We start from the raw sequence: 26,683 nt of genomic DNA, 5'->3' as shown, positions 1-26,683 counted from the left end.
CCCCCCCCCGCCACTTCTTGGACACGTCTAGTATCTTTGGCAATACCTTGCCCGTCGCGGGGGAACGCATCGGCGATTCGCAACATATCAGAGCAACGACGGGGAGGGCGGACAACGCCCGTCCGTCTTAATAGTAGATATAGGACGTGACTGTCGGTCGCGCTCTCGATAGCCGGACGATGCCGAGTGCAGATGCATCGATTGCTTGTTCGTGGACAAGAATCGATGCAATTCTATGTTACAAAGTTAAGTATATTCTTTTATTTGTTCTTCGTTGTTTTATATCATGGACATACTTATCTGTCCCTGATGACGTGCGCTTTGCAGTCTCGAGGCAAATATGATTGAGCGCAATGAAGAATATCGAATGAGAAACTCGATGGTGGAAATTGAGATACAAGCGAAAGCTGTGAGTTCACGTGCATTTGAAAAGCTGCAGCGGGTTGCAATATGCGTCCCTCGGGTATCTATGCTAATGGAAAATGAGTTTAGGAGTGGCGCTATTATTTTATGAGTTTATGGTAAACTGTAGAAAAGTTAATAACTACCCGACTAGATACATCTTTCGATCATAGTATTTTTATATACACTTTTTACACGTTTTAGATATGCGCATAATTTTTAATAACATTTTTATTAAAAATTCAGCAAGTACATTTTTTTACCAAGTATTTTACAAGTAGATACACCTAAAAAATCATTTAAAACAGCCTCATTAAAAGTAACTGATCAGAAGTCGTCAAGTGGAAAGAGTTAGCATATTTTTTTTTATTTCAATCGTATATTTTGATATCGAGAACGGAGTAGCGCGTATAAGTGGATTTCAAGTTCGCAGCCTCGCAACGCAGTTTATATATTTTCACCATGAGATTTTCGCAGATTCCATGCAGTGATTACCGCGATTCGTAGAGAATTCTTTTTTCCTCTCACGTAACGCACTCGTAAACGAACTCGGCATTGTCAATGCTGTTCGAGCGCCGTCCGAAGCGCATGGTCGATATCAGTCGACTCTTTACCACTATTCTTGCGTTTATGTGATTTTAGAGAGCTAAGGCGAACAATCACGGGCTCGCCTCGTTTGGAAAAGTGAGAGAAATTTTAAATTCAGCACGAGACAGCGAGGCGGGCCCGGCTTAAAGTTACCTATTACGTTATGACATTTACTTTTTTAATCAAACTAACGTAGAGTGTCCTATTTATATACGTATAACGCGCCGCTACTACTACTTAACTACTACAACTACTACTTTACTATACCGTTATACTTACTACTACTCATTGATAGCGTTACTATTCTATGGCGTTACTACCACTACTACCACTGTTACCAGCGCTACCTTTACTACCACCTTGTGTTACCATTGTCTCGCTACAGTAAGCTTCGCCGTCGTTGTCGTCGTCGTTAAAATGCCCCTTAACGCACCAGTATCCTACGATCGACGCGATAGACGGCAGAGGATGCTGATCGAGGCTTTCAAACAGGCGTCCTCGCCGCCAGGATTACCGCAGTCGACATGCATCTCTGTTTTTTGATGTATATCTTAATATTTTATCCACGTTCAAGTACCGTAAGATAAAGTAAGATTACATATAGGGAATAACTTCGTATTGGAGTGAAAAGAGATTTCACGATTATTTTTCACCTACACAATGTTCAATATATTTAAATATATTTAAATATGAAAATTTTACTTCTCTCTTCATTCGATTTCGCCTTTTATCTTAATGAACACGTTATATATTATTCTTAAAAATTTTATTTTATTATTGTTATTATTAAAGTTACATTTTTTATATTTTTTGTATTTTTTGTAGTTTTTAAGATTTCTTTTATTAATTTTAGTCTTTTTTATTTTATTTATACCGAGAGAGATAATATTTACGATATTAAGCTTTAGCATCAACCGTTATGGTTGCTTTAGTTAATTATCCTTGTAGATTACTTTAGATAATCCTGAGATCTATTTTTGTTCAGGCGTAGTTACCATTGCCTGTGTAATCTTACGATAACCACCGTCGCAACGCGATCCAAGCTTCTTAACACGACAGATCAGACATTGTCCTTACAGACGTACACACATACACATATACACACACACATACATAAACAAAGATCACATTAATTACCTGTACGTGCACAATAGATATGATAATTACATGTGTATATGTTAATATAAAGTCGTGTGTATCCGCAAATGTTCGACGCTTCGCAGACATGGCGGAATCAATACCTGGATCGAATTCGTCTTTTACTAGCTATCTACGATTGTGGTTCCTCGTATTAATGTCTTTTGTATTCTGTTTAGCGATATCGTTCGCGTGATGTCCTTGATTCGCGATCTCGTACACGATACAGTGCACGGAAGAAGTAATAATAAGAAGTAATCAAATACACTCGCGTTCAATTTCCGTCGCTGGAAACGGACATTTTACCTTTATTCAATCGTTTCGAAAGCTTTTGCTAGTACTTCGGAAGTGTTTTCTCAATTCTTGTTGCTAATTAAAATTTAATGCTTTGCGGCCTGAAAAATTCACTCTCTAAAACTCTTGGAGTGAATATCACTCTGCAGAATGAAATCTCATTCCTAAAAATTGAAAATTGAGCTATTTTCTTCTCAATATTAACTCAATTTTAACTCTTTATAAGTTCCACTCGAAAGAATTTAGAGAGTAGACACGGATAATTTTGTGTCAAGATAATTAGACCAAAAATAATTATAGAAAGATAATTGTGTCAAAATAATTAGATCAAAAATTAATCTGGAAATCAAAAAGAAAATTATTATTTTTTTTTTAATATACCATCTACTCTCCAGAAACGCGATCACAGCAATCACAATGAGATAATATTAACTATGACTATATATAATATTTAATTGCCGATTGCAAATCCATAAAATAATTTTGGCCGTAAAGGATTAATTAATAATAATTGTACTGTGCTACTTGTGAATAAATATTATAAAGGAACGGTTTCTTGTAAAAATTCAAGGTTCGCCATGACGGTCATTTAACATATTTGTGATGAGAATTTGAAAATCTGGTCTTTAAACAAAAATGCTAAATATTCAACTGTTTACAGTAACATATTTGCGATAATGTATTGGAGAATAATATTAAAATCTTATATAAATTACGATATAATAATTATGTATTTATCACGTACATGGCGAACTCAATGGACACCGTTGCTATACTGGCCGATATAGGCACAATAATCTTATATCGCATATAAATGTGTCACGCGTTTGTTAATCACTAGCGATGACGTTTGAAATAATCAATCTCTATGCTCTATAATTACTCTTTTTACAAAGAAACAAATTCCGTTTCCAGTGGGCGCAAAATTCGGTATTGACGCAAAAAAAAAATGCGCAATAGACGACATATCAAGTTCTTCCCCTAAAAAAATTGCCATGTTTGTAAAAAACGTTTCTCCGTGTACCAAATGATTTATTATAATATAATTCATTTACACGTCCACGTTTGCGGATGGATACGCGCGCAAGTGTTCAAAAGACAAAATGCCCGGTAAGAATGCAAGGTAAACAGGATCCGAGGGTATAGAGGTTTGTGCGACCCTTGCGATCGAAATTAAGATAACGCATGCGAGAGCGTCGATTCTGCTTCTGTTCGAAGAGCACAAATTTCCGAAGGGCTTGTTCTCGCTGGAGAAAACTAATTCGCGCCACGAAATCGATAGCAATAAGATAAGGGAGTTCTTTACGATACCAGACTGATGCCAATGTTCTGTTTCAGAGGATATTTGTAAAGAAAATAAGATATTTATGAGCTATCGATTGAAGAGTTTTAGAGATACAAAATCTTGCCTTTTTAGAATTTCTAAAAGTAATCACTTTTTGAGAATCCTCTTTAGCGTCGAGAGATCGTGACAAATATTTCTAGGCATACAGAAACAATATTAATCGTTGAACTTTGAAATATTTACAGAATAATGTCTCAGTAAATATAAATGTTTTCTTCCGTCCGTTGTGAAGATAAGTACTATTATAATGAGATAGTTGGACGAATTGAGTGGAAATCCCAGGAAATAACTAGAAAAAAATAACTAAAAAAAAAAGAAAAAATAATTTTATATTAATGAAGATAAAATCAGGTAACGCATTGGCATCGATCTGTATCAATATAAAATGGAAATCATTTTTCATATTTGTAAGAAACGTGGCGCAATTAAAACTCTCGAGGACGAGTGCTTCTTTCCTGATATTCTCGCCTTATCTTCTCTTCATATCATACTTCATCTTTAGATGGAACACGTAGAAATCCTCGAACGGTAGAAATCGACTATCTCGCTCGTGCAAACAAAGTGTTGAGTCCAGAGGAGATTTCGGGAGAGGAATTATCGGTCGCAAAAAGATCGAGATCGGAATTTCGCAAAGGGCTCGACTAGAACGAAGGAAACCCCGACGAGTTACGGCCTCCGTTACACGGAAGATGGGGTTTCGTGGCGACGTATTTTTGTTCCTATATATCTTTTCTTATAACGAGAGTCCGCGCGAAGAGAAAAGAGTCCGCGCGAGGCTGATGTCTCCGCTCCTGATCGCGGAAAATCGTCCCTGGACCCAGCACTACGGCGAATTATTTTTTACGAGAAAATGTCATAAAGAAAACAGGCGAAAAGAAAGAGGAGCAGGAATAGAAGGGCATATCGGATCGTTCGGGCGTGAATAGTAAGATATTCTCACGACAAAATGAACGAGATCGTCCCAATATTGTTATTTAAATCGATTATCTGTCATTACTGTAACGAAATAACAGTCAATTCCGTTAGGTGTAAATCTATCCCTTTTTCCCCGTTTCATCGATGTATGCAATAAATGTTCGATCAACAGATTATTTAATTTCTCTTCGAAATTTTGTTAATAAATTATTTTCTCGATTGACGTTGCAATTGACTGAGTTTATTCGAGGGAATTATTTATCATTGATTCGTGAAGCGGCGGACGTTTGCGTACAGTGTGTTCCGCCGTGAAAACTATACGGAAGTTGTCGGTTTTCCGACAGTTCAAAACGATGGAAAGGTAATCAAGATGTTATAAAACACACATAACGTATTACTAATTACTTTCTAACTTCTCCTATATTTTCCAAATGAATTTAAAATTAATCTGTCTCTCTAGCACTCTTCCTTCACAGTTATCAAACTTTCTTCATATACAAGAATTATTATATAGTTATTAAACTTTCTCTATCATTCAGAATTCTCATTTTCCTCAGATAATTTTCATAATCATTGTCAAGGGAAACATATTTATGCTATTAAAATAAAAATTACAGGTAACTTTGGTCTTTAACCGAATAAAAAAAAAAAAAAAAGCGAACGTAACTTGCTTATAATTTCTTATAAATGGCTAACAGATACAATCATAATTTGCCTACTAAATTCAGCGATTCGATAAAATTTTGATAAAGAAAAATTTTAATAAATAAGAATTATGATAAACAAGACAAATCTATCTCGAGATATTAATTAATCTCCTTAATTATGAGATTACATAAATTTCACTGCTTCACTCTGTCGTACAAACGTCCGCACGCTCAGCCAAAAAAAATCGCGTTTATAAATGTACGACAAATGTACTCGCTTAACATATACAATACATATGCATCGTAAGAGATGAGTATTGCACCGAAAATAAATCTAGTAAATTAACACAAACGAACACGTGTCTACACAGACAGAGAAACAATGCGAATAGCAGCCAACAAATGTCCACGTAAGTGTCGCAAGACAAGATTCATACTAAAAGCACCAGATCTTTTGATCTATCGATATTTCTTCTACCTCTTTTCTTTTTTATATGCTGAATCTTACGTGATGCATATGATCGAATATATTAATCGTGAAACGAAGAGAAACGGAGGACGATCAAAGAAAATGACGGAAACGTCGGCGTATCGACGGCCGTACGACTTGACAAGTCGAAATTAATTGCATATCGCGAGAATGTGTGATCTCTCTGTGTGATTACGCGATCTATGCACGAGAGAGACACTGAAAGCAATAGAGAGAGAGAGAGAGAGAGAGAGAGAGAGAGAAGGAGAGAAAGTGTGAAGCAGGTGTAACTACAACGGCTGACAATAAAGAAATCGCGGAGAGGAGAATACTTTGACCTGATGCTTTCATCCGTACGACCGTCGATCGTAGGGGTGATGCATAGCATAGTAATATATCACATGAATATGTCACTGTGTAACATCGTTCTCAAATATTAACACATACCCACGCGCGCGCGCACATTTATGGAACCTTTTTTCCGGCCTGATTCGTTGTTAATTCTGTCCCGAGCCACAACACAGTTCCCTCTCGCTTGGAATATATATATATATATAAATAAAAATAAAAATATATATATAAATAGATATATATATATAAATACAGATATAAATAAATATATTATATATATAAATAAATATATATATGTATACATATATATATAAATGCATATAAATATATATATATACTTTCGATATATACGACGAAGAGGCAGTTCAAAGGCAAGACGCGAGAACAAAGAAATTATGACGATTATATTTTATAAATAAAAAAAATTGACATGTGATATAGATGGTAAGGCACGCGAGAATGCGTTGCGATGCATTACGAAAGCAAATGTATTCTGTATATCGTTTCATTAAATCTACTAAAACGACGGACCGACTAGTTTTTCTTTCCTTTCTTCGCATCTCCTTTCCCTCTTTTTTTCAGTCGTTTTTCTTGCCAAGTCTACTTATAACAATCCCGTGATGCGTCCAGGAGTTTTTTATTCAAGGGTAGCTTTTCACAATAACCCATCCTTGCTTCTTCGAAATTGTGTACACCTGGCCGTATAGCTCTAAGCACGTCACACCGGTTCTCTAGTAGAACTCAAATATGCGAAAGAACAATATATATTGAGGTGCAGATGTCGATACTGTTTTACGTAATGTTTTATTTATAAACGTTTTCATTGAGATAACGAACGAACGTGAATGATCACAAAAAATATTTCTGATCGTCGACTAATCAAGAGAGAACTGTTCGAAATTTTGATGGATATGTCATATTATAAATTCATAAACAATTTTAAAACTGCGTTATCGCGAATTTGTATGAAATTATAATGTTCTTGGAAAAATCACTCTAAGATATGATATTAATAATTTTATTTTTTAAATACATTTTCTATATGCACAAAGATAAGAGAATAAGAAGATTTAATAACAATAATTTAAATTTAATGAAACAAAAATCATGATAATAAATGTTGATTAAATAAATAAAAATTATGACTAAAATCTTTTTATTACGGTTTGATATGTGATTATAATACTTTTTAAATAAATGAGCGATTTATTATTTCTATATAGAGAAAGAATGATTTGGTTAAACTAACTAAAAATTTAAATAGAGAGATAACAGGTATTTTTGTTGGAGTCCAAATAATTATGTAGGAAATTTAAATATAATAAGCAATGTTGCTAAAAAATTTTAATATTCTAGTAATCTACTTGAACGTCCGACATAATTATTTTGATAGTATAAAATAATTTTTTTGGATTTGTGTTTATCACAAAAATTTTAGATACTTCAATCCATTCATTTCGAACAATCATACGAATATTCTTTATTTTATATTATATTGAATATGTCTGATGAGATTTCTCAATATCAAATGACAAATATATTTACAATAATTACAAACATTAAAGGCGCAATAATTATCATGCTGATATTAAAACAAAATTATAGATGATATAAAATTATTACGAAATTAGCACATTTTTAAAGAGCCAACTTTTTTCAGTCAAATTTTATAACAAAAATCATGAATATAAGAAAGAATAAATAAATAATTTGTAAAAGACAATAATCACATACCTTTCTAGAGGAGTTAACTATATCGAGTAATGGTTTGCCGATAATTTTCGCTGATCTGTACATATCGTAATCATTCGTTGTTGAAGCATTAAACCTCAGCACTAGACCTCAGTTCAACTTTGTTCAATAGTTTATCGCTAAAGAACACTCACTACCGCACGTAATAACGTTACATTAAATACATCACACAATGTTGTTAAGATGTTATATTGGAATCTTTTAGAAGATGTATACTTTCTAACGTTGCCGCAATTCTGCAATATTTACAATTATAGCAATATTGCACAACGTGCGTGCAATATTGTAATTTTGCAATAAGAATAAGATATATTTGTAACATTTTTCATCATTTTTCATAATAAATTAATTTATACGTTCAGTCAGGGACGAGCCTAGCCAGAGACGGTCAAAGTCGAGATTCATTAAATTATAAATGCGACGAAATCGCAGCTTCCTGAGTATTATGGATTTGTTCAGAACAAATTCTGATCGGAATTATTCCGTTTGCCTTAAAAAATACAATAGAAATATAAGGAAATTATGAATAATTCCGATCAGAGAATGTATTCCGACTAATTCCTTAATTAAACATTGGCGTCTTCATTAAAATTGTCTTTTTTTTTATTGTTTATTTCTATCAATAAATATTAACTTTAATCTGTTATGACTATTTCTAAGTTAAAATTAATCTATAATGTCCATTTTTATCTATATATAAATTTTAGCTTTAATTCATTCTTTACCTTTTATTAATTTTTGAGGACTAAAAATAGAAAAAAATAAGCAAGTTAAAATGAGATTACAGCTAATATCTACATAAATAGAAATTGACATTGTATATATGTGTGTTAATTTATTCTTTATCTTTATCTAAGAATTAAAACTAGAAAAAGTTACAGTATAATCCTTTCCTTTGTCTCCTTCTTTCTAGTCGATTCCTACATCTAAACAATTATATATGCACACTGCCGAGACAGCAAAATTATTTTTACACACGGGCAGCCAACTCTTTTTGCACGTCTCTGACTGTACATAGTACATCGGACAACAAAAATGCTAGTGAGAGACAAGGAGTCGCATCACATGTTGCAATAGACAATAAAGTAGAGGGGAAAAAAATTTTATAATAAATACCTGTGTCAAGTAAAGAAATGATTCGACAATTTTTTTTCTGAGAGATATATACAATATATAGCGTGTAGTCCATTCGGCTCTGTAGTGCTCTTTGATTTTGATTGATCAATCGGAAAAAAGAATTTTACCAATTGACCAATTAAAAAATATTTCAAAGTATTTGTAGCATCGAAAAAATGGATGATAGCCATATCTAATACAGAATCTATTTCGAGTATTCTCGAACAATGCAAACTATTCGATAATCAGACTTGTTCAGTGAGTTGCTGCAACGTTTCTGCACATATAATTATACAAAACAACGATTTATAGATAAATTTTAGTGGACGTTTGCAAATTAAGTGTTGCGCCACGAAAGAAAAGCGATGCTCGCGCGGAAAATTTATTTCAAATGTCACAGAACGTCGAAAAACCCACCAACGGTCAATCTTGCGCAATGGGATATTGCACGACCAATGCGATTGCTCGCAGCAGTGCCAGGTGGCGTGCGCGCATCGGCCGGCGCATGCGCAGTCCCTCGCTGCGACGAGAAAATAGTCCGCTTTCGCGAAAACACGATACAATCGCCGGGGCAACGGCAAGAGACGTAACGATGATTTTGTATCTGGGATAATTATCGCGATCGTGTTGAATTTTCGTCGCTCGTCAAGAGCGGGTTACGTTTTTCACGTAGGCGTAATCACGGGTTCGTTCGCAGCGGGCGCGAGAATCTCAAAGGCTGCCGGATATCACTACGCCGCACGTTGTGTGCGAAGGAAACGCGGACGGCGGAGTACAGAAGGAGAGAGCGAGAGGGGGCGATAAACTGCGCAGCTGGGCACCGCGAGAGCGAGGTAGACGGACGGCGATCCGCGATCGGCCCGCCAGGCAGGAAGTGGACGTCAGAGTGGGGGCAACGTCGAAGGCAGTTGAGTCGGTGGTGGCTACATGTGGATATCCGCCGGTCGTGACGAGAACTTTCGTGTCAGGGAGCAGACGTTAACTTCCTCGCGTCGAATCGCGGGAGCCGTGACTTACCACACCGTGAACGAGAGCAATCCGCCGTTAATCATGCAGATGGACCCGACGACGTTGCAGCTGATCCAAGTCCTCGAGAGGACCGTCTCGTCGGGTGAGTGTGTCGGAGTCGTGTGTCGTCGTGGCGACGTCACGGGGGACCGGCGCGGCGCGGCGGGCCGCTTTCTTCCATTCAGGCGTCTTCTCGAGATTTCGCTCGATCGAAAGCGCGATGTCGATGCGATGCTGGGTGGAACGGCGACGGCGGCTGCGACGGTGGCTGCGAGGGCGATGGCGAGCCCGATCTGGAGCACATGAGATATCGGAGGGACCCCGCGTGCGCGTCATCGTTCTCGGTTCCGGCGAGGCTCGTCGCAACGTGCTCGGATCGGACGGCCGCCGCCTTAGCCGATCGCGTAATTTTTCCAGCTACACGGCCGTCGTCGTTGCCTCGTGGACAGGACCGTGAGCCATTTCGCATGCTGTTAGGCGCGATATCGCGCCTGATCGCGCCCCGTCGTACTGTTGCTAGGCGCTTTGTTCGCCGCCGGAAAAGTATTGTCTCGTGTGACGGTTGCTGATATTCGCACGCATTGGCGCGACACGCATCGCGAGGCGCCTCGCTTTCGTCTAACCTACGGTTTTCCATGATTTCTGGCGTGGTACTAGTTTTTAATACACCAATGCTTTTTTTCAATTCTTTATTACACACGATGGATTCGTGTCTTAGGTTAATTTTCATCAATCACAAAAATTATTAAGTAATTCTTTAACTTATACTTTAACACCTTTAGAAAGTATGTATAAAGTGTACTAAAAAAATTGTACATGAATGTATAACTAATTATTCTGGAGTATATTTTATTTCATGCATGAGGTGCATGATGTATCATTTTATTCTTGTTAGTCATCAAGTATTAAAGGATACAATGATTCATTATGTCTGTTCGTGTTGCTTAAAATCTCTAAAATCTTTGCACTTAAAATGAAATAAATATATATTTGAGCGTTGAAGAGAAAGAAAGTGAAGATACTGAGTGCAGAAAGTACAAGCAATACTCGGGCAACATGAACAGACCAATTATGTTTATCATGCATGAAACAAAACATACTCTTATTTCAGTTTTTATCAATGTTTAATTTTAATCTCAGTTGAGCTAATTTATATTTTTCTAGTTCTAAGAATTTGAAAAAGATAAAGAGTAATTCGAACCGAGATAAGTGAATCTACATTGGTAGAAATAGTATCAGTATTTCAAAGAAAAGAAATGCGCAGGATATGAATGATCTAATCATACCGAGGGTTAATATTTTTAATATTAATTATAACATACGAATATAATATGTATCTCTATTGCATTTTCAGACAAGAATGAGCTGGTGGCAGCGCAGACTTTCTTACAGCAGGCGGCCGAAACCAATCTCGTGAGTATAAATTTGCCATTGTGCCACTGAGATTTATCTTGCGTTAGTGCAAGAAGTATTCAATTGCAATACTCTGTGGTATGTCTGTTCCAGCATGAATTCGTGCAACGACTCAGCGCCGTGCTGGTCACAGTCGGTGCGAGCCCCGTCGCCCGCATGGCAGCGGGCTTACAGCTCAAAAACCAACTTACCTCCAAAGATCCTGATATGAAATTCCAATATCAGCAACGTTGGCTGACTATCCCTGTTGAAACGAGGGAATATATCAAGAAAAATGTAAGAAGTGCCACATTTATCGTATTTTCTCATATTATTTTAACATTTCAGTCTATTTGATATTATGTAGAAATAACATTCTTTTTCTTCTGAAAATTATAATTATACATTACTTGAAGTGAGTACAAAACAGAAATGGTTTTATTTTCTTCTCTATTATCTGTTTATACTTTTACTCTCAATTTTATTTTTATGTTTACTCTTTTAATCCTATTGTAGATAGGTAAGTGATAAGATAGCAAGGTGATACAATTCTGAACGAAAGGTTTGGATCCAATTTCATGGTTTGATAACACTAATTTATTAAAAAATGTTTTGTTTTAATTACTTTGAAGTAGACAAGGTGCTTTTTTTAAATAAATTTTTTAACACTGAAGACGAAACCGCATGTCAAATTTTAGCACGACGTTTCTGAAATAATAGAAATTTAATGTGCAAAAAATGGTCGTTTACGATATATGACATTTTTTATAAAAAGATTTAACATTACTTTGAAATTCCGATAAGAAGTCATGACTATATTGTTTATCCCCTATAAAATGCGTTCCTTTTCATTTCAATATCTCGTTTTTTAGGCATAGCATGAAAGATTTAAATATTAATTTTTTTTAAGATAGCATTTTTTGCATGTGACAATAAAATTGTATACTCTTATAATTTTTATTTTGTGACATTGGTAAATTTAGAAATTTGTTAAGGAGGCCACTTGGCGAATTTTTTTTAAGATCAAATATAAAAAAATAGAATATTAAATTATTATTCAAATTATTATATTGAAAAAGTATTATTTAAATGTATAATTCTTAAAACGTTTTATTTTAAATTATATCAACAAAAAAAAGAATAGTATGATAAAATCCATTTTTTATATCTAGTTCTTGAAATTAAAAAATATTTTTAGAATATTAAAATTATAATTAAGCATGTCAAGTGCTAAAAATATATATAACATTTTGCTATAAATATTTTTAAAAAAGGTTAGCTATTTGTGGCTATCGATAAACAGTGCAATTTATCGTTATAGATTCTGCTAAATGTGTATGTACATATATACGGAGGCGTTATGAGGCACTAAAAAGTTTACATTCCAGTAAAAAGCGCAAAATTCAGACGGGCGTAAAATTTTAATAGGTATCAATAATTTTCAAAATGTCTAAAAACATATGAAAATTGATCGCTTCAACTGTGATGTCATCAATGTCCTTATCCTAAAACTCTGAAGCTGCATTCCGCTGTACCCAGTACTGAAAGTCTATAGTGTGTGTTACGTGCATTATAGATTTTTAGCGCTAGCAGTGAAGAAATTGTGAAACTTCCTTTCTTTTGGTTGTTGATTCGTTGCAGTTGGCGGAAGGTTGATGTTTCATACCTGGCAACCCTGGGACTGAGGCACGAAAGCAAATTCCTATGTAGGGCGTCTAAGACAGTCGTAATACCTCCACATATATCCATATACAGTGTGTCTCATGTATATTACCTACCTTGAATACTCGAAAAAACGCATTAAAAAAATGTTTTGAGATAAAAATTATATGGTTTGTGTATGTGTATCGATATTACAAATTAGAACTTGTACTTCATCGTCGTAGGTGCAAAATTTACTATTTTAGAAAAACCCCATATTTTTAAATTCTTCATAACATGGGTAAAAAGTAAGATATTGAAAAAAAGCATTTTATGGGATAAGCAGTACATTTATGACTTCTAGTCGGAATTTCAAGGTAACGTTTACCTTCTTTACAAAAAAAATGTATCGTCAGAAAAACTATTTTTTCATTCTATGAATACTGAATTTTTATAATAATAGCGATAGTAATAATAAAAAATTATCACAAAAATTATCAAAAGTAACATTTTTTAGAGTGTGTTAAATATATTGGTCAATTATTTTTCTTCATGCACAGAGAGGTATACTTATTTTTGCAGATTTTAGGAGCGTTGGGAACAGAAAACAATAGGCCAAGTTCTGCAGCACAATGCGTCGCTTATGTTGCTGTTGCCGAGTTGGGAGTCGGGGAATGGAGCGAATTAATTCCATTGTTAGTCAATAATGTTGTCAACCCGTCCAGTACCGAGATGATGAAGGAGGCTACTTTAGAGACTATTGGATATATCTGCCAAGAAATCGAAAGTGAAGTGTTAGTAGCACAATCAAATGAGATTCTTACTGCTATCATTCACGGTATGAAGGGTTCCAGCACATCAAATCATGTTCGACTAGCGGCTACAAGCGCTCTATATAATTCTTTGGAGTTCACCAAAGGAAATTTTGAAAAAGAGGTTAGTATTAGTATCATTGACGTGAATATCATGTATATAACTGTGATACAATTTATGTAATAAATAACTAATGCTTTGATCTTTTAATCCTATATATAGACGGAACGAAACTTCATAATGGAAGTAGTATGTGAAGCCACTCAGTCTACCAACACTCAAATCAGAGTGGCTGCGTTACAGTGTCTTGTGAAAATTATGTCATTGTATTATCAATATATGGAACCATATATGGCTCCAGCATTGTTTCCTGTAAGTGTTATTTTTGTGGATTTTAATTGTCTTTTTTAAAGCATTACGTATTAAATATGATATATTAAATATAGTGTATATTTTATTAATGGAATTTTTATTTTAGATTACATTAGAAGCTATGAAATCTGATATTGATGAAGTGGCACTTCAAGGAATAGAATTCTGGTCGAATGTATCTGATGAAGAAGTGGACTTATCAATGGAGGAAGGAGAAGCATCGGAAGGAGGTCGCCCACCGCTAAAAGTCTCGCGTCACTATGCTAAAGGAGCTTTACAATACTTAGTACCAGTGTTGATGAAAAAATTGACCAAGCAAGAAGAATTTGATGATGAAGATGATTGGAATCCTTCGAAAGCTGCTGGAGTTTGCTTGATGTTGCTGTCGTCTTGCTGTGAAGAAGCTATTGTTCCGTTTGTTCTTCCTTTTGTCAAGGATAATATTAAAAGTCCCGACTGGAGGTATAGGGATGCAGCTCTGATGGCGTTCGGTTCGATTCTTGGTGGTTTAGAACCTGCCACATTGAAACCGTTAGTGGAACAAGCCATGCCAACTCTCATCGAGCTGATGTACGATAACAGTGTAGTCGTCCGTGATACTGCGGCCTGGACATTTGGCCGCATATGCGAGATGATTCCAGATGCCGCAATCAACGAAACCTATCTGAAGCCATTGTTAGAATCTTTGGTGAACGGATTGAAGGCAGAACCACGGGTTGCTGCCAATGTATGCTGGGCATTTACAGGATTAGCAGAAGCGAGTTACGAGTCTGCTGAGGCGAGCGAAGACGGCAATCAACCAGAAACGTACTGCATGTCACAATATTTCGATTTTATTATTCAACGACTTTTGGAAACTACTGATCGACCAGATGGGGCTCAAGCAAATCTGAGATCTGCTGCTTATGAGGCTCTCATGGAGATGGTGAAGAACTCACCGCGTGATTGTTATGTAACCGTACAAAAAACTACAATGGTGATATTGGAGCGACTGCAACAAGTATTGCAGATGGAGTCGCACATACAGAGTCATTCGGATCGTGCCCAATATAACGATTTGCAGTCGTTGCTTTGTGCGACTTTACAATCAGTCTTGCGTAAAGTCACTACAGAGGACGCTCCGCAAATATCCGACGTAATAATGACCGCTCTGCTTGCCATGTTTAACTCAAATTCCTGCAAATCAGGTGGTGTACAGGAGGATGCGCTAATGGCAGTTTCGACTTTGGTTGAGGTGTTGGGCGAAGGTTTCTTGAAGTATATGGAGGCATTCAAACCTTATCTCTGTCTCGGCTTAAAGAACTATGCCGAATATCAGGTGTGTTGCGCAGCAGTCGGTCTTACTGGTGATATCTGCCGTGCCCTCAAAAACAAGATGCTTCCTTATTGCGATGAAATTATGACTCTGTTGTTGGAGAATCTCAGCAATAACGCCGTGCATCGTTCAGTTAAACCGCAGATCTTTTCGGCCTTCGGTGACATCGCCATGAGTATCGGACCGGAATTTAAGATATATTTGGACGTTGTATTGCAGACGTTGGTACAAGCATCACAGGCTAACGTGGATAGAAGCGATTACGATATGATCGATTATCTCAACGAGTTACGCGAGGGCGTACTCGAAGCTTACACTGGCATCGTTCAAGGTCTCCGCGGTGATGGGAATAATTGTCCGGATGTCGCTATTTCTCTTATCGAGCCGCATGTGCCGTACATTATACAATTTATCACCTCGATAGCGCAAGATCGCGAACATTCCGAGGGTAATGTGTCGGCCGCGGTAGGCCTGCTAGGCGATCTCGTCATGGTGTTCGGAACCAAACTATTGCCTATGGTGGAGACCGATCCGCTCAACGATTTGCTGGTCAAGGGTAAGAAGTCACGCACTCACAAAACTAAACAGCTGGCGAGCTGGGCTGCGAAAGAGATTCGAAAGCTCAAGTCTGCTGCCAACGCTACGTCCAGTTGGTGAGTACCTTTTCTTTATATTCTCTCAATTCGTTTTATGCGCCGTCTTTAATTAATTCACAAAGTTCTCGATGCGATTTGATCATTTTAATCGACGCGCGATGCACTAACACTGCATATTATTTTGAGTTTGACTTTGTTTCGCATTCCGTTAAAGGGATGAAATTTATCTTCATTATTTTAGTTCCTTTTTTTTTTGCGCTTTTCCGCACTCCGCCTTTATCATGCATATTCGATTTTACTGTATCACCATACATTCTTCGATTGTTAAGTTTAATTTAACTGGCGAGCTTTTCATAGCAAGGATAGGATGTAGTTGGATAGAATTATTAGAGGAAACAGAGAAGGGGGAGAGCGGAAGATAGAGAGAATGAAAGCGAGAGAAAGAAAGAAAGAGAGAGAGAGAGAGAAAGAGAGAGCGCATGTGAGCATTGAAGAATCACTTCAATGTTGATAGGAATGCACTACCTTTTGTCGTAGCGTTGTTTTCTGTCCCTCGGATTCCCCGCGTACGCGATTTGAAACGTCCGCTGGAAACTCCCCCTCTCGAAAAAGAACGAGCACCGATGAGCGCCGGTGACTGATATTTGGCTCGCTTTTGTTGTTTACAGATCACCCCACGGTTGTACTGTCGTGCAATTTGATTTGACTAGAAAGCTATCAAACACAATACAAAGACAACAAGATTGGATGGTGCGGATGCGAGTTGATGGATGTGCGTGAGTTCCGAAGCGATGATGACGAGATGGAGTGATGAGTCTGCACGTGTCCCTATCTGGCGACGGTATTTTATTGATATGATATATCGGTGTCGAGCGCATCTCATATGATACGAGAGAAAGGGATTTTTAGCGAGAAAGCGAGAATGAAAGAAAGAGAGAGAGAGAGAGAGAGAGAGAGAGAGAGAGAGAGAGAGACAATGAGAGAATAAAAAAAATAAATAAATACCTGTCTGCCGGATGCTGACAACGGATGAGGAATGCAAGTGGATGTTGCCGATGAATGAATCAAGGTCAAGTGAAAAGCCTGCCGAGAAGAGAGAAATGATTCTGGTTGCAAGTATGCCTGGTACAAACAAGCCCTGCGGCTTTTATCCGCGTGATTGAGAGATTAAAACCCAAGAAGAGAGAAAGAGAGATAGAGGACAACTTCAGTGAACGATTACCGTGAGCAATGAGAAAAATTAATGGAAGAAGACATGAGAGAGCGCAACAGGAATACCAAGCGAGGTGGATGGAGAGTATACACATACGAGTGAGGGAGAGTGAGAGTAAGAGACTCAGGGAGAATTTCTGAAACAAAGTGTTAGTGTGATAGATACGAAAGAGAGTGAATGAAAAATGTAGTAAAATATATGATATAATCATGCGTGTGTATGTATGTGTGTGTATTGTATGTATGTATGAGAGAGAGAGAGAGAGAGAGAGAGAGAGAGAGAGAGAGAATGAGTCTTTTATTTACAGTGACTCACCGTTGACTCGTTGTAAAGCTCGTACCGAGCTTATCAATGACGTGCATCAGATTTTGAATCGCAGTTTTTAGTCACCAATGCTTAGAACTGCGCCGAATTTACCTGCGTAGAAAGAGAAAGAGTATCGCTTTCCTATGCAACAGAATGAAGTTTGAATGGACAGCGCAGGAGAAAGAGAGAGAAAGAGACAGACTGATTGTGAGTGCGAAGGTCGGGAAGATTACAGAACTCAACTTGGGTGCCCCTTAATCCGATCATGCTGCGCGAGAATCTGTGTGACCTGTTGTGTATGAGATGATGCGTATGTTACTTTTTCCCCATACGTGAATGTCTGTTGCTGTTGATTGGATAATTAAAGTTAATATTTTGATGGCACAAATGATTTAGTTGTACCGAAGTCCTCGTCCGGCCTGAACGTCCGTAGGAGCAAATGATCTCGAATGCTCAAGAACTTCCCCAATTTCCTTAAACTTTCTCCCCTCATACTCCCGTCGATATCATGTAAGTGCTTTTTAGTAGTCGGTCAAGTATATCGCGCGATCACGGTATTGACGAGTGGTGTCGCAGACGAGGAGCTTTTCGCACTGCCATTTGGAACAACGCTGCACGGCTTGTCCAGACATTTTTTAAACACTCGTTTCTTCCTCTCTTCTCTCCCCGTTCGTAAGGCGTTTGGACCACTCGAGATCTATCCTGGATGAGATAGTCTTCCTGATCGTATGTTACTATGCAGAAATGCCCGTCGTTTCCGTGTTTGCTCGACGGGAGTGTCTCTTCGCGGATCGCTAGGACTTCGAGAAGATACCGTGATCGCGTTTAAACTGACCGAATTCTGTCAAACGGATAATTGATGTAGTCTAGAGTCGTAGCCTGGAGATAAGTAGTCTAGTGGAGAATTCTCTCTTTCGTAGGAATCTAAGTTCGCGGTGAAATCACGCGCTTTGATTTATGCGAAATCGCGAAAAATCCCTTCTCCACGTTCGACCGGGATGTCTCAAGTATCCTACATCTCTACCTCCGTTTACACTGCGTCCTTGATGACGAATAGTCAGTGCCGTGCTCTCTGACCACGATTTGTCGCCGCGAGTTCGTTCCGTAGAGTCGCGAAGCCTCCTTTTCTAATTGTGATCCGCGATTTTTAGCGACATTTTGCAGTAATATCGCAATGCGGAGCTACGTCACGTCGTCATCGTCGTCGTCGAGAAACGTGTCTGCGGTAGTGCCATGCATTCCAAATGCTTTTGCCAGTAGATCCTTTCGTAATTTGAATATTTTGTAGCGATTTCGCATTCGTACGTACCCATATATCCTTACACTCTTATCGTGATTTTTCAAGTGCGAAAGGGAGATAGTATATTAATATAGGAAATTTCTAGTTTTTTGAATTTATTAAACGCGAGGCAAAACGTGTTTTGACAAATATTGGCGCGGAGACATACGGTTTCAGAAATTTCATCGGTACCGACTTCAGTGTAACACATGGATTATGTTTCACTGATTTATTTTTGTGTCTCCGAAAATTAAAATTTGTGTGCCCTTAATCGTTCATCGATGAGATCAATGCACTTTTCAAACATGCTCAAACAATTTTTATATTTATGAATTACTTTGCACACAACACGCGATAACAATGATTAGCATATTATCCCGCATAAATGTTGCCACTGTATTTCGTAGCCTGGGTTTTTACGAGAAATATTTTTAGATACTTAACTCGCACAAATTCTAGAAAAATAATCTCTTGATTTTTATCCTTTGTTTAAGAGGTGTGTACGACAATTTGATTTTTTTTATCCACGTATCTATTAGATTCAATATCGATGACAATGATAATGATAATATTATCTTCGATTGTAAGAGATATTGTCAAATTGTAAATAAACAAGTAAGAAGCGTTTAATCGTCGACTTGAAATCTACTTGTCGAGTTAATATCAAAGTTTAATGTGGGAGATATATATACATATATATATTGAGATCACTTCTCTAAGAGAAGGCTAAACTATTTTTCTAAGATGAGATCTTTCATAAATTACGAGATAAAATAAAATAAAATGTCTTGGGAAAACACAGGAAAATGTTTCGAACTTGTGGCAATATTTATTCGAACTGTATTGTATATATATCTATTTTAAGACAATTATGTTAAATATCGACTTTCAAAAATCTATTAAACATATATCTGTAATTTTATTTTAATTAATAAACTACCAAATAATGTTAAATTAATGACATCAGTGATTCTGACATACGAATTCATTTAAGTATTTCAATAGTATTTTATATTTATCAAAAAATTGATTATTCTTGTCGAAATACGATGTCCTGAACGCCGAAATTTCGCCGCAATTTGCCGTTTTAACACGATTATCACCGACGGCGGTTAGTTAAAAATCGCAATCAATGTCTTGATCGCGATGGACTCGGTAAAGAGGCGCGTGTATATTCTTTTCTTTTATACATTCCATTTAATAGAGATTAGGTAGAAAGAGAGAGAAAGAGAGAGAGAGAGAGAGAAGAAAAAATAGAATGAAAGTGCCACAACGGAGAGGACAGCGGTGCGTGTCTTTCCGTATCTTGTAAAGAACTCGATCACTCGCCTATTCTTCTGATTCGCAATCGAGAGTTTGCAATTTCTGTGTGTGACGGTCGTCGGAATTCGCAGCGTTCCGATTTTGGTGCTGAGATCGATTGTTCTTTTAAAATTAATCTGGTGCTAAATTGTGAAATCGTAACGATGATTCTGAAATATAAATAACGTGACTGATCTATCAATCAGTCACGTTATTTATATTGATTGATTGTGCATCAATGTACATATTTATAGAGTTTTATTATTATTAACAAAGATTACATTATATTATCTCTATGAAATGTAAACAATTTAATCTATATATCTTTTTTTATTAATCTTTAAATTATTATTGAATTATATATAACAAAAAAAAAATAATTGCTTCAGATTTAAACAAAAATGGGAAAACAAAGTTATGCAATTTAATTTGTTGTAGTACAATACGAATTTTATAAGATAGAAATATTTTTCTCCTTAAAGTCCATAATTTATTGTTAAATATTCAATAGTAAAAAATCTCTGATTAAATCTATATTGAGAGTTATCGAAAGCTAGAAATATGATTAAGAACGTAATTATTGTTCCGATCAATATTTTAAAAGTTTTCATATATATTATATTCATTTATTATAATACTTATATAACCATGCGCTTCTTTTTGAAAAGATCTCAATTTTTGCGCGAAATCGCCGCGAATTGCGTCGCCGAATTCGCCAATAAGGGGAAAAAGGCAGAAAGAGAGAGTCAGATGCGAGAATGAAGCGTGAAATCGCTGAACGGATGAATCAAAGATATGTGATGTGAGAGAAAAAGGAAGAATGAGAGAGAGAGAGAGAGAGAGAGAGAGAGAGAGAGAGAAAGCGTAGGAGACAAAGCGACGAGATACAGAAGTGACAAAAGATACAAAAATACAAAAAAAGAAAAAATAATAGATATATATGTGACTGTGATTTTTGGAGAGACTCTCGTGTGCGAGGAGTCGACGTTCTATCCTGAAGGGAGCACGGTCCTCGCGACCTTTCGCGATCCTTTCGTCGATCGTAGAGACGAAGCTCTGGCGGACGATCCTGATCCTAGCATATCCTACGATCAAAGCTCCTTCTCTTTCTCCTCTACCTCGACAACCTGATCGAGCCTGAAACGCACATGTCGGGATCGTGGCCAGAGGTAAACTCGCTCTCGAGTACCGTGCTTCATCAGACTGGCTTCGTAACGAGTATCGATATCCTCGACAGTATAATTAATTCTTTATCCCGTAGACTAGACACTTGTTAATCAATCCCTATTTTTTTATCGAACGAATTAAAAATTCCTTTAGCAGAGCTTCGGATAATCCGTGCAACAAGAGAAGTCTATATATTCCAAAAATTCGTATGCCAAAGATTTCTTAAAAGTGATAGGAGATTAACACAGGAAGTGTTAATTCAACGTGGAAAAAAAAAAAAAATTATCGGATTCCGACGCCGCTCTGTGAGAAGATCATTATAGACTGTAAGTCATCGCAAAATATTCGCGCGAAGCCTACGTTCTTAACAATAGATTTTTCCGCCGTAACGACGTCTTCGTGACGATCCGGAGGAAGCGACGTAACATGTCCTTGCAGCGGAAGATCCTCGGTGCGTGATGACACGAGGATTTCTCGTCGGCATGCGAAGCCAGCCTGGGGGAACTTATAATAGCACGACAAAGCGACTTATCTTGTCGACTAATTAGTTGTTTAGCCTTTTCATCGTCGAGACTCCTAGAGTGCGTGCGATGCTTACCAGAGCGAACGTACGTGATATGAGCGTATTTTACGTAGTATATTTAAAAGTCGTGTGCATTACGCTGTATCAGTGATGATGTGCGCTGTGAAGTAAGTAAGGAAGTTTACCAGGGATGCGTCGATGATGATTGATGGAGCGGATCGGAGAGAGAAGATGATGGTGATGATAATAATGCTGATGATGTTGATGTTGATGTTGATGTTGAGGATGATAATAATGATGAGGATGTTGATGATAATGTGGTTGGCTCGTGATTCGTCGTGAATCGCGGCGTCACGTTCGAGAAGAGAGAACGGATCGTCGATGCATGGAGTAACAGAAGGCCAAGCAAATATGTAAAAGTAAATATAAATTTTGTATCGCGAGGCGGGGCCGGATCGCGCCGCTTGTCGGCCTGCGGGATCGATGGAAAATTTCATTCCTGAGAAAATGTGAGCGCACTATATATATTATTATTATTAATATACTAATCTCTATATAGCTAATATACTGATGTATATTTTTGGATCCAAAAATTATAATGGAGTATTTTTAAAAATACCTGAGGAAGAGAAAGAGCTCGACAGTATTCATCTTTCTCTCTTTACGACTGCCTTCATATCTTGTTGCAACTGCATCTAGTATCTTTTAATTTTAAAATACATTTTTGACAGGGGGAGGGGGGGGGGGGTTTCAACATCAGATTACAACAACTGACCTTACATCAAAAGCGGTACAATATTGCTGTTTCTGGAAGTTTCCAGGTGATCCCACGGGCTCGCGAGCGTCCTCGCGATTCGCCTTTCGCCTGCGGTGTTCTTGTACGTACGAGACAATATTTTCGATAATATTTTTTAACGATCGAGTCGCGAAACACGAGCCCAACGCGTAGATCTGTTGTTCGATGCTTGAAACCGCGCGGCGGTGGCGACGAGTGCATCGCAGGAGAGTAGAAGCGAGAGTATTCCTATTTTTTTCCTCTTTATTCTCGACGATATTGCCGAAAAAGAGTACTCTACTTGGAGAACTACGATTGTACTTTAAATTGCAGAAGTTGCGATTGAGAAAGTCCTTTCATTGCATCGCATGCGAACGCTACTTCCGGGAAGAATTATCGATGCTGCAGTCTTTCCGTCAATTAAGAATCACGTGTTCCATAGTAATTAACTGTAACGTATTGTACCGAATAAAAATTCCAATAGTGCCGTAGCAATAAAGAAAATTGCGTCTGTCAAGTCTAGATAAAATTCAGTGGATCTCTCGTTTCCGCGAAATCGTCGCGATACCGACATCTCTCGTCTCGTTAAAACGACCTCGCTGAGACTCCCTGCGACTCGCAACATTTTTTCCGGGGCGGAATGCCGAGAGTGACGTCACCGTCGCGACGAAGTGGGCGAACTAATTAAAAAAAAAAAAAGAGAAAAAAAACAAAAAAAAAGTTGCGTGCGTGAATGACGTCTGGTGCGCTGCGCGAGAGAGTGCCGAATGCTGCTGCCGATCGAGAAAAACGATCGGATCGAGCTAATTATAATTGACGCGTGGTGGGAAGAAAATGTGTTTTCTGGGCGACCTATATATGCGTGGGTGAAGCGAGAGAAGAAAATAAAGGGGACGATTCTGGATGTGGACGTCCGCCTGCCGTCGTTGCTCCACCCTCTCCTCCAAGCAATCTCCTGGCGCTCGATCCGCCGATCTCTATAGGATAAGGCTCCTTCGTGTCGCGATAAGGACGACAGGCGACGAGCAAAAATCACGGCCTACTCTCGCGATGCGAGGGGACAATTCGCTTAATCGCTGATTTTTCGGACGGCGTGATCTCCCTTCGCAGATCGGACGTAATCATTAATGTTTGCTCAACTCGATGCCCCTTTTTGCGTCTGCGATCGGTATCGAGCTAAGGGAAAAGCACCAAATTTGTTCGCGCCTTGTCGACATCTAACGGTTTTTGACGGATGAATAATTTAAAAGAGAAGAATTACTATTTCGAGAAAAATGTGATGTTACAGAAGAGATTTTATTTTGTATATTTAAGGGAAATTTGCGAGAGGGAACATAAAGCTATCAGATTTAATGTAGCGTGAGTTGACATAATCTACTGGCTGCCACGTCAACTAAATGTTACGTATTATGACATAAAGACATTTTTATCGCAGACTTTTTCGCGACTGCACAGCATGGCAATCAACATATAATAGAATAATAATTAGATATTGAATATCGCGTGATTGGGTAAGAATACTCGATAAGAATACTAAAATTTCAATGAAGATCCACCAATATCTCAGACTGTACGGAGCATTTACTCGGGAATTTCAATTAACGTCAAGTAAATCCCGAAATTTTAGAGAGCCAAGTGAATGAAGGCAATACATTTGTACAGTTTTAAATTATGGATTTTAAATTAAAATTTGAAAACAGTTCACGTTTGACTTGCAATTTTAAAATTGATAATATATAGGATATATATTCACTCAAAGTTGCCGTCTACTCCATCTAAGTCTTAGATTCGCGCAAACAAAGTGTTCTCTGTCTTTTTGAAGGATCTCTTTCATCTAGAAAAAAAAAAAAATATCAAAATCTACTATTTCGTATGAAATTATTGACTTAACCAGCGTGTCCGAAAATTAGAAGAGTGGACGATCGTAAGCATTGCAATTATAATCCGATCTTTAAAGAACGTGCATTTCTTCCTTCACTTGCTTCTTTGATCGTGAGCTCTACTCTTGACGGTCGCAAGGAGCTAATCGGAATTCAATGGGAGAGGGTGCGGCACATCAACGCGGTGCGAGAATTGAATGCACCGCGTTATCGTTTTATTTCTATTCGTTTCGAGTCAGTCGTGTGGTGCTTGCGAGGATTGTGTTTCCTGTGGTGATTTATAATTGACAACGACAATGTGACTTCGGCTACATCGCTTACGTGAGTGCCAGAGCGATCGTGGAATGATTGGGGGACGATTCTTCGGAAAGTGTGTCTAGCGTATAATCGGTCACATTAATGATCGTTCGATTAGCGGGCTCCACAAGGCCCTTACGACACATGGAGAAATATCGCGACGCAATATTGTAACTCTTCGCGTAAAAGGCGGCGAAGACGTTCTTTTCGGCGCTCGCACGTCCTCGATGCACGGGGATGCATCATCCACGTTGCATCGTACAGGAACAATTCGATTTGCATATCACTTAAGACATTAATGTGGCTGACTGTACCGTTGAGTGCAAGAGACAAGATTATACGAATCGCCAAGCGACAGTGCCATATAATATCGAGTCATTTCGACTGCTGTTTCTTCACCGATTTCATTTGCCTTTCTTCGTAAACACGAGCGAGCTTCGAAACGCGGGAGAAGCGCTCGCGAGTCGGGAATGCGAATATCGAGATCAAGAAACGAGATTCAATCGGCAGAAATTGCGAATTGCTTCCTATTTTTATTTCATAGTTTTCATTTCTCTCACGAAAAACATGATGGCCCGAAAATAAATTCCATTTGAAATCTACTTACACGCGATGATACGCATTATTACTTATACAGTCGCCGATCAAATACATCGAGTACAGCCAAATGTGTCACTGCCCTTTCTCGAACACCTCAGTTTTACACCTATCGCGTATTTTTCACTTTTTCTTCGCGAGAGTATTTTTGGAAAAATTATAATTTTATTTTTTATTTTATATCACTATTTTTATAATAGGTCCCGTAAGTATCGCCTCAGATTATTTATGTTCTTACGCTCGCCAGAGAGAATTCAGTATTAAATGATCTAAGGATTTTTTTTTTTAATGAAATTAAAAATTTATATCACGATGGAAACGAAAATCCCATCTATCCAGATGGAGTGGGGATGAAAAGGCGATCAGATCGCTGACATCATGCGTTCGTAACAGCATGTGCGTGTCAGCGTTACTCTTAATCTTTTCTAAATACCTTTAATCTAATTGAATTAGAAGAGCACACCCCGCGTCACAGATTAACCACCCGTTCGTTGTATTTCCGATACGTTCTTTCGAACAGTGCAAACGTGCGCGTGCAGCTAATCAAAATATCAGTGTTATTATTTATAATAAATCATAAATTCGCGTTTTTTTTTTCATCTGAGAGGATTTATGCAACTTAATATATCTGGGGTGCATCGGTTGCGTTATACAAAAGAAGCACAATCAACGTTTGTTGTGTTTCACAGTTCTCGCCAATCATTCGTCATCCGATCTATTGTGTGAATCCTGATTATGAAGAACTAATTATATCTTTCTTTTGCCGTAAATTTTTTAAAAATTAAAACAGGCCATACATTTTCCGTATCTTTTGAATATTAAACGTGAAAACTGGAAAACGGATTAAGAATCTATTTTAGATATATAACCGATAAACAATTTCGAAATTATTAAAAATCAAATATTATATAAACTCGGCAACTGAAGAATACTCGAACTCACTGGTGTTCTTGTATTTTGGATCCGTGTCCTGTTAATAGAAGTCGCAGCGCGGCGAATCGCCGTCAGTGCTGAAATCATTGAGGTGCATGGCGCACTTTTGTGAATCCACAAGAAAGAGAAGTCACTCTTACGCTTTTATTGCGGAGGGAGAAGGGCAAGAAACGATGCAACGCGCTTCGCATCGGTCAAATCGTCCACGGATGGAGGCTAATGCACATCACGTGACGCCTTTGTAAGGTATCATCGAGG

The 26,683-nt window shown here is 37.7% G+C and overlaps 1 protein-coding gene across 3 annotated transcripts; it reads left to right on the top strand.

Annotated features, from left to right (window-relative positions):
* Window positions 1–9,682: 9,682 nt before the first annotated feature.
* On the top strand, window positions 9,683–26,549 carry Fs(2)Ket (Importin subunit beta Fs(2)Ket). 3 transcript variants are annotated; one of them, XM_018521188.1, is made up of 7 exons: window positions 9,683–10,127; window positions 11,379–11,437; window positions 11,531–11,713; window positions 13,640–13,993; window positions 14,093–14,242; window positions 14,349–16,210; window positions 26,473–26,549. In XM_018521188.1, coding segments are annotated over exons 1-7 (2,793 nt in total). In that variant the 5' UTR covers window positions 9,683–9,943; the 3' UTR covers window positions 26,474–26,549. The 3 variants fall into 3 exon arrangements, with proteins under 3 accessions (XP_018376690.1, XP_018376689.1, XP_018376688.1); XM_018521187.1 differs by lacking the exon at window positions 26,473–26,549 and adding an exon at window positions 16,822–17,604; XM_018521186.1 differs by lacking the exon at window positions 26,473–26,549 and having other exon boundaries at window positions 14,349–16,214.
* The last annotated feature ends 134 nt before the right edge of the window (window positions 26,550–26,683 follow it).

Source organism: Trachymyrmex cornetzi, unplaced genomic scaffold, assembly GCF_001594075.2.
Source record: "Trachymyrmex cornetzi isolate Tcor2-1 unplaced genomic scaffold, Tcor1.1 scaffold97, whole genome shotgun sequence".
Lineage (NCBI taxonomy): Eukaryota > Metazoa > Arthropoda > Insecta > Hymenoptera > Formicidae > Trachymyrmex > Trachymyrmex cornetzi.
Note: the sequence above shows the minus strand (reverse complement) of the source record. Positions and strands in the feature narration are given on the sequence as shown.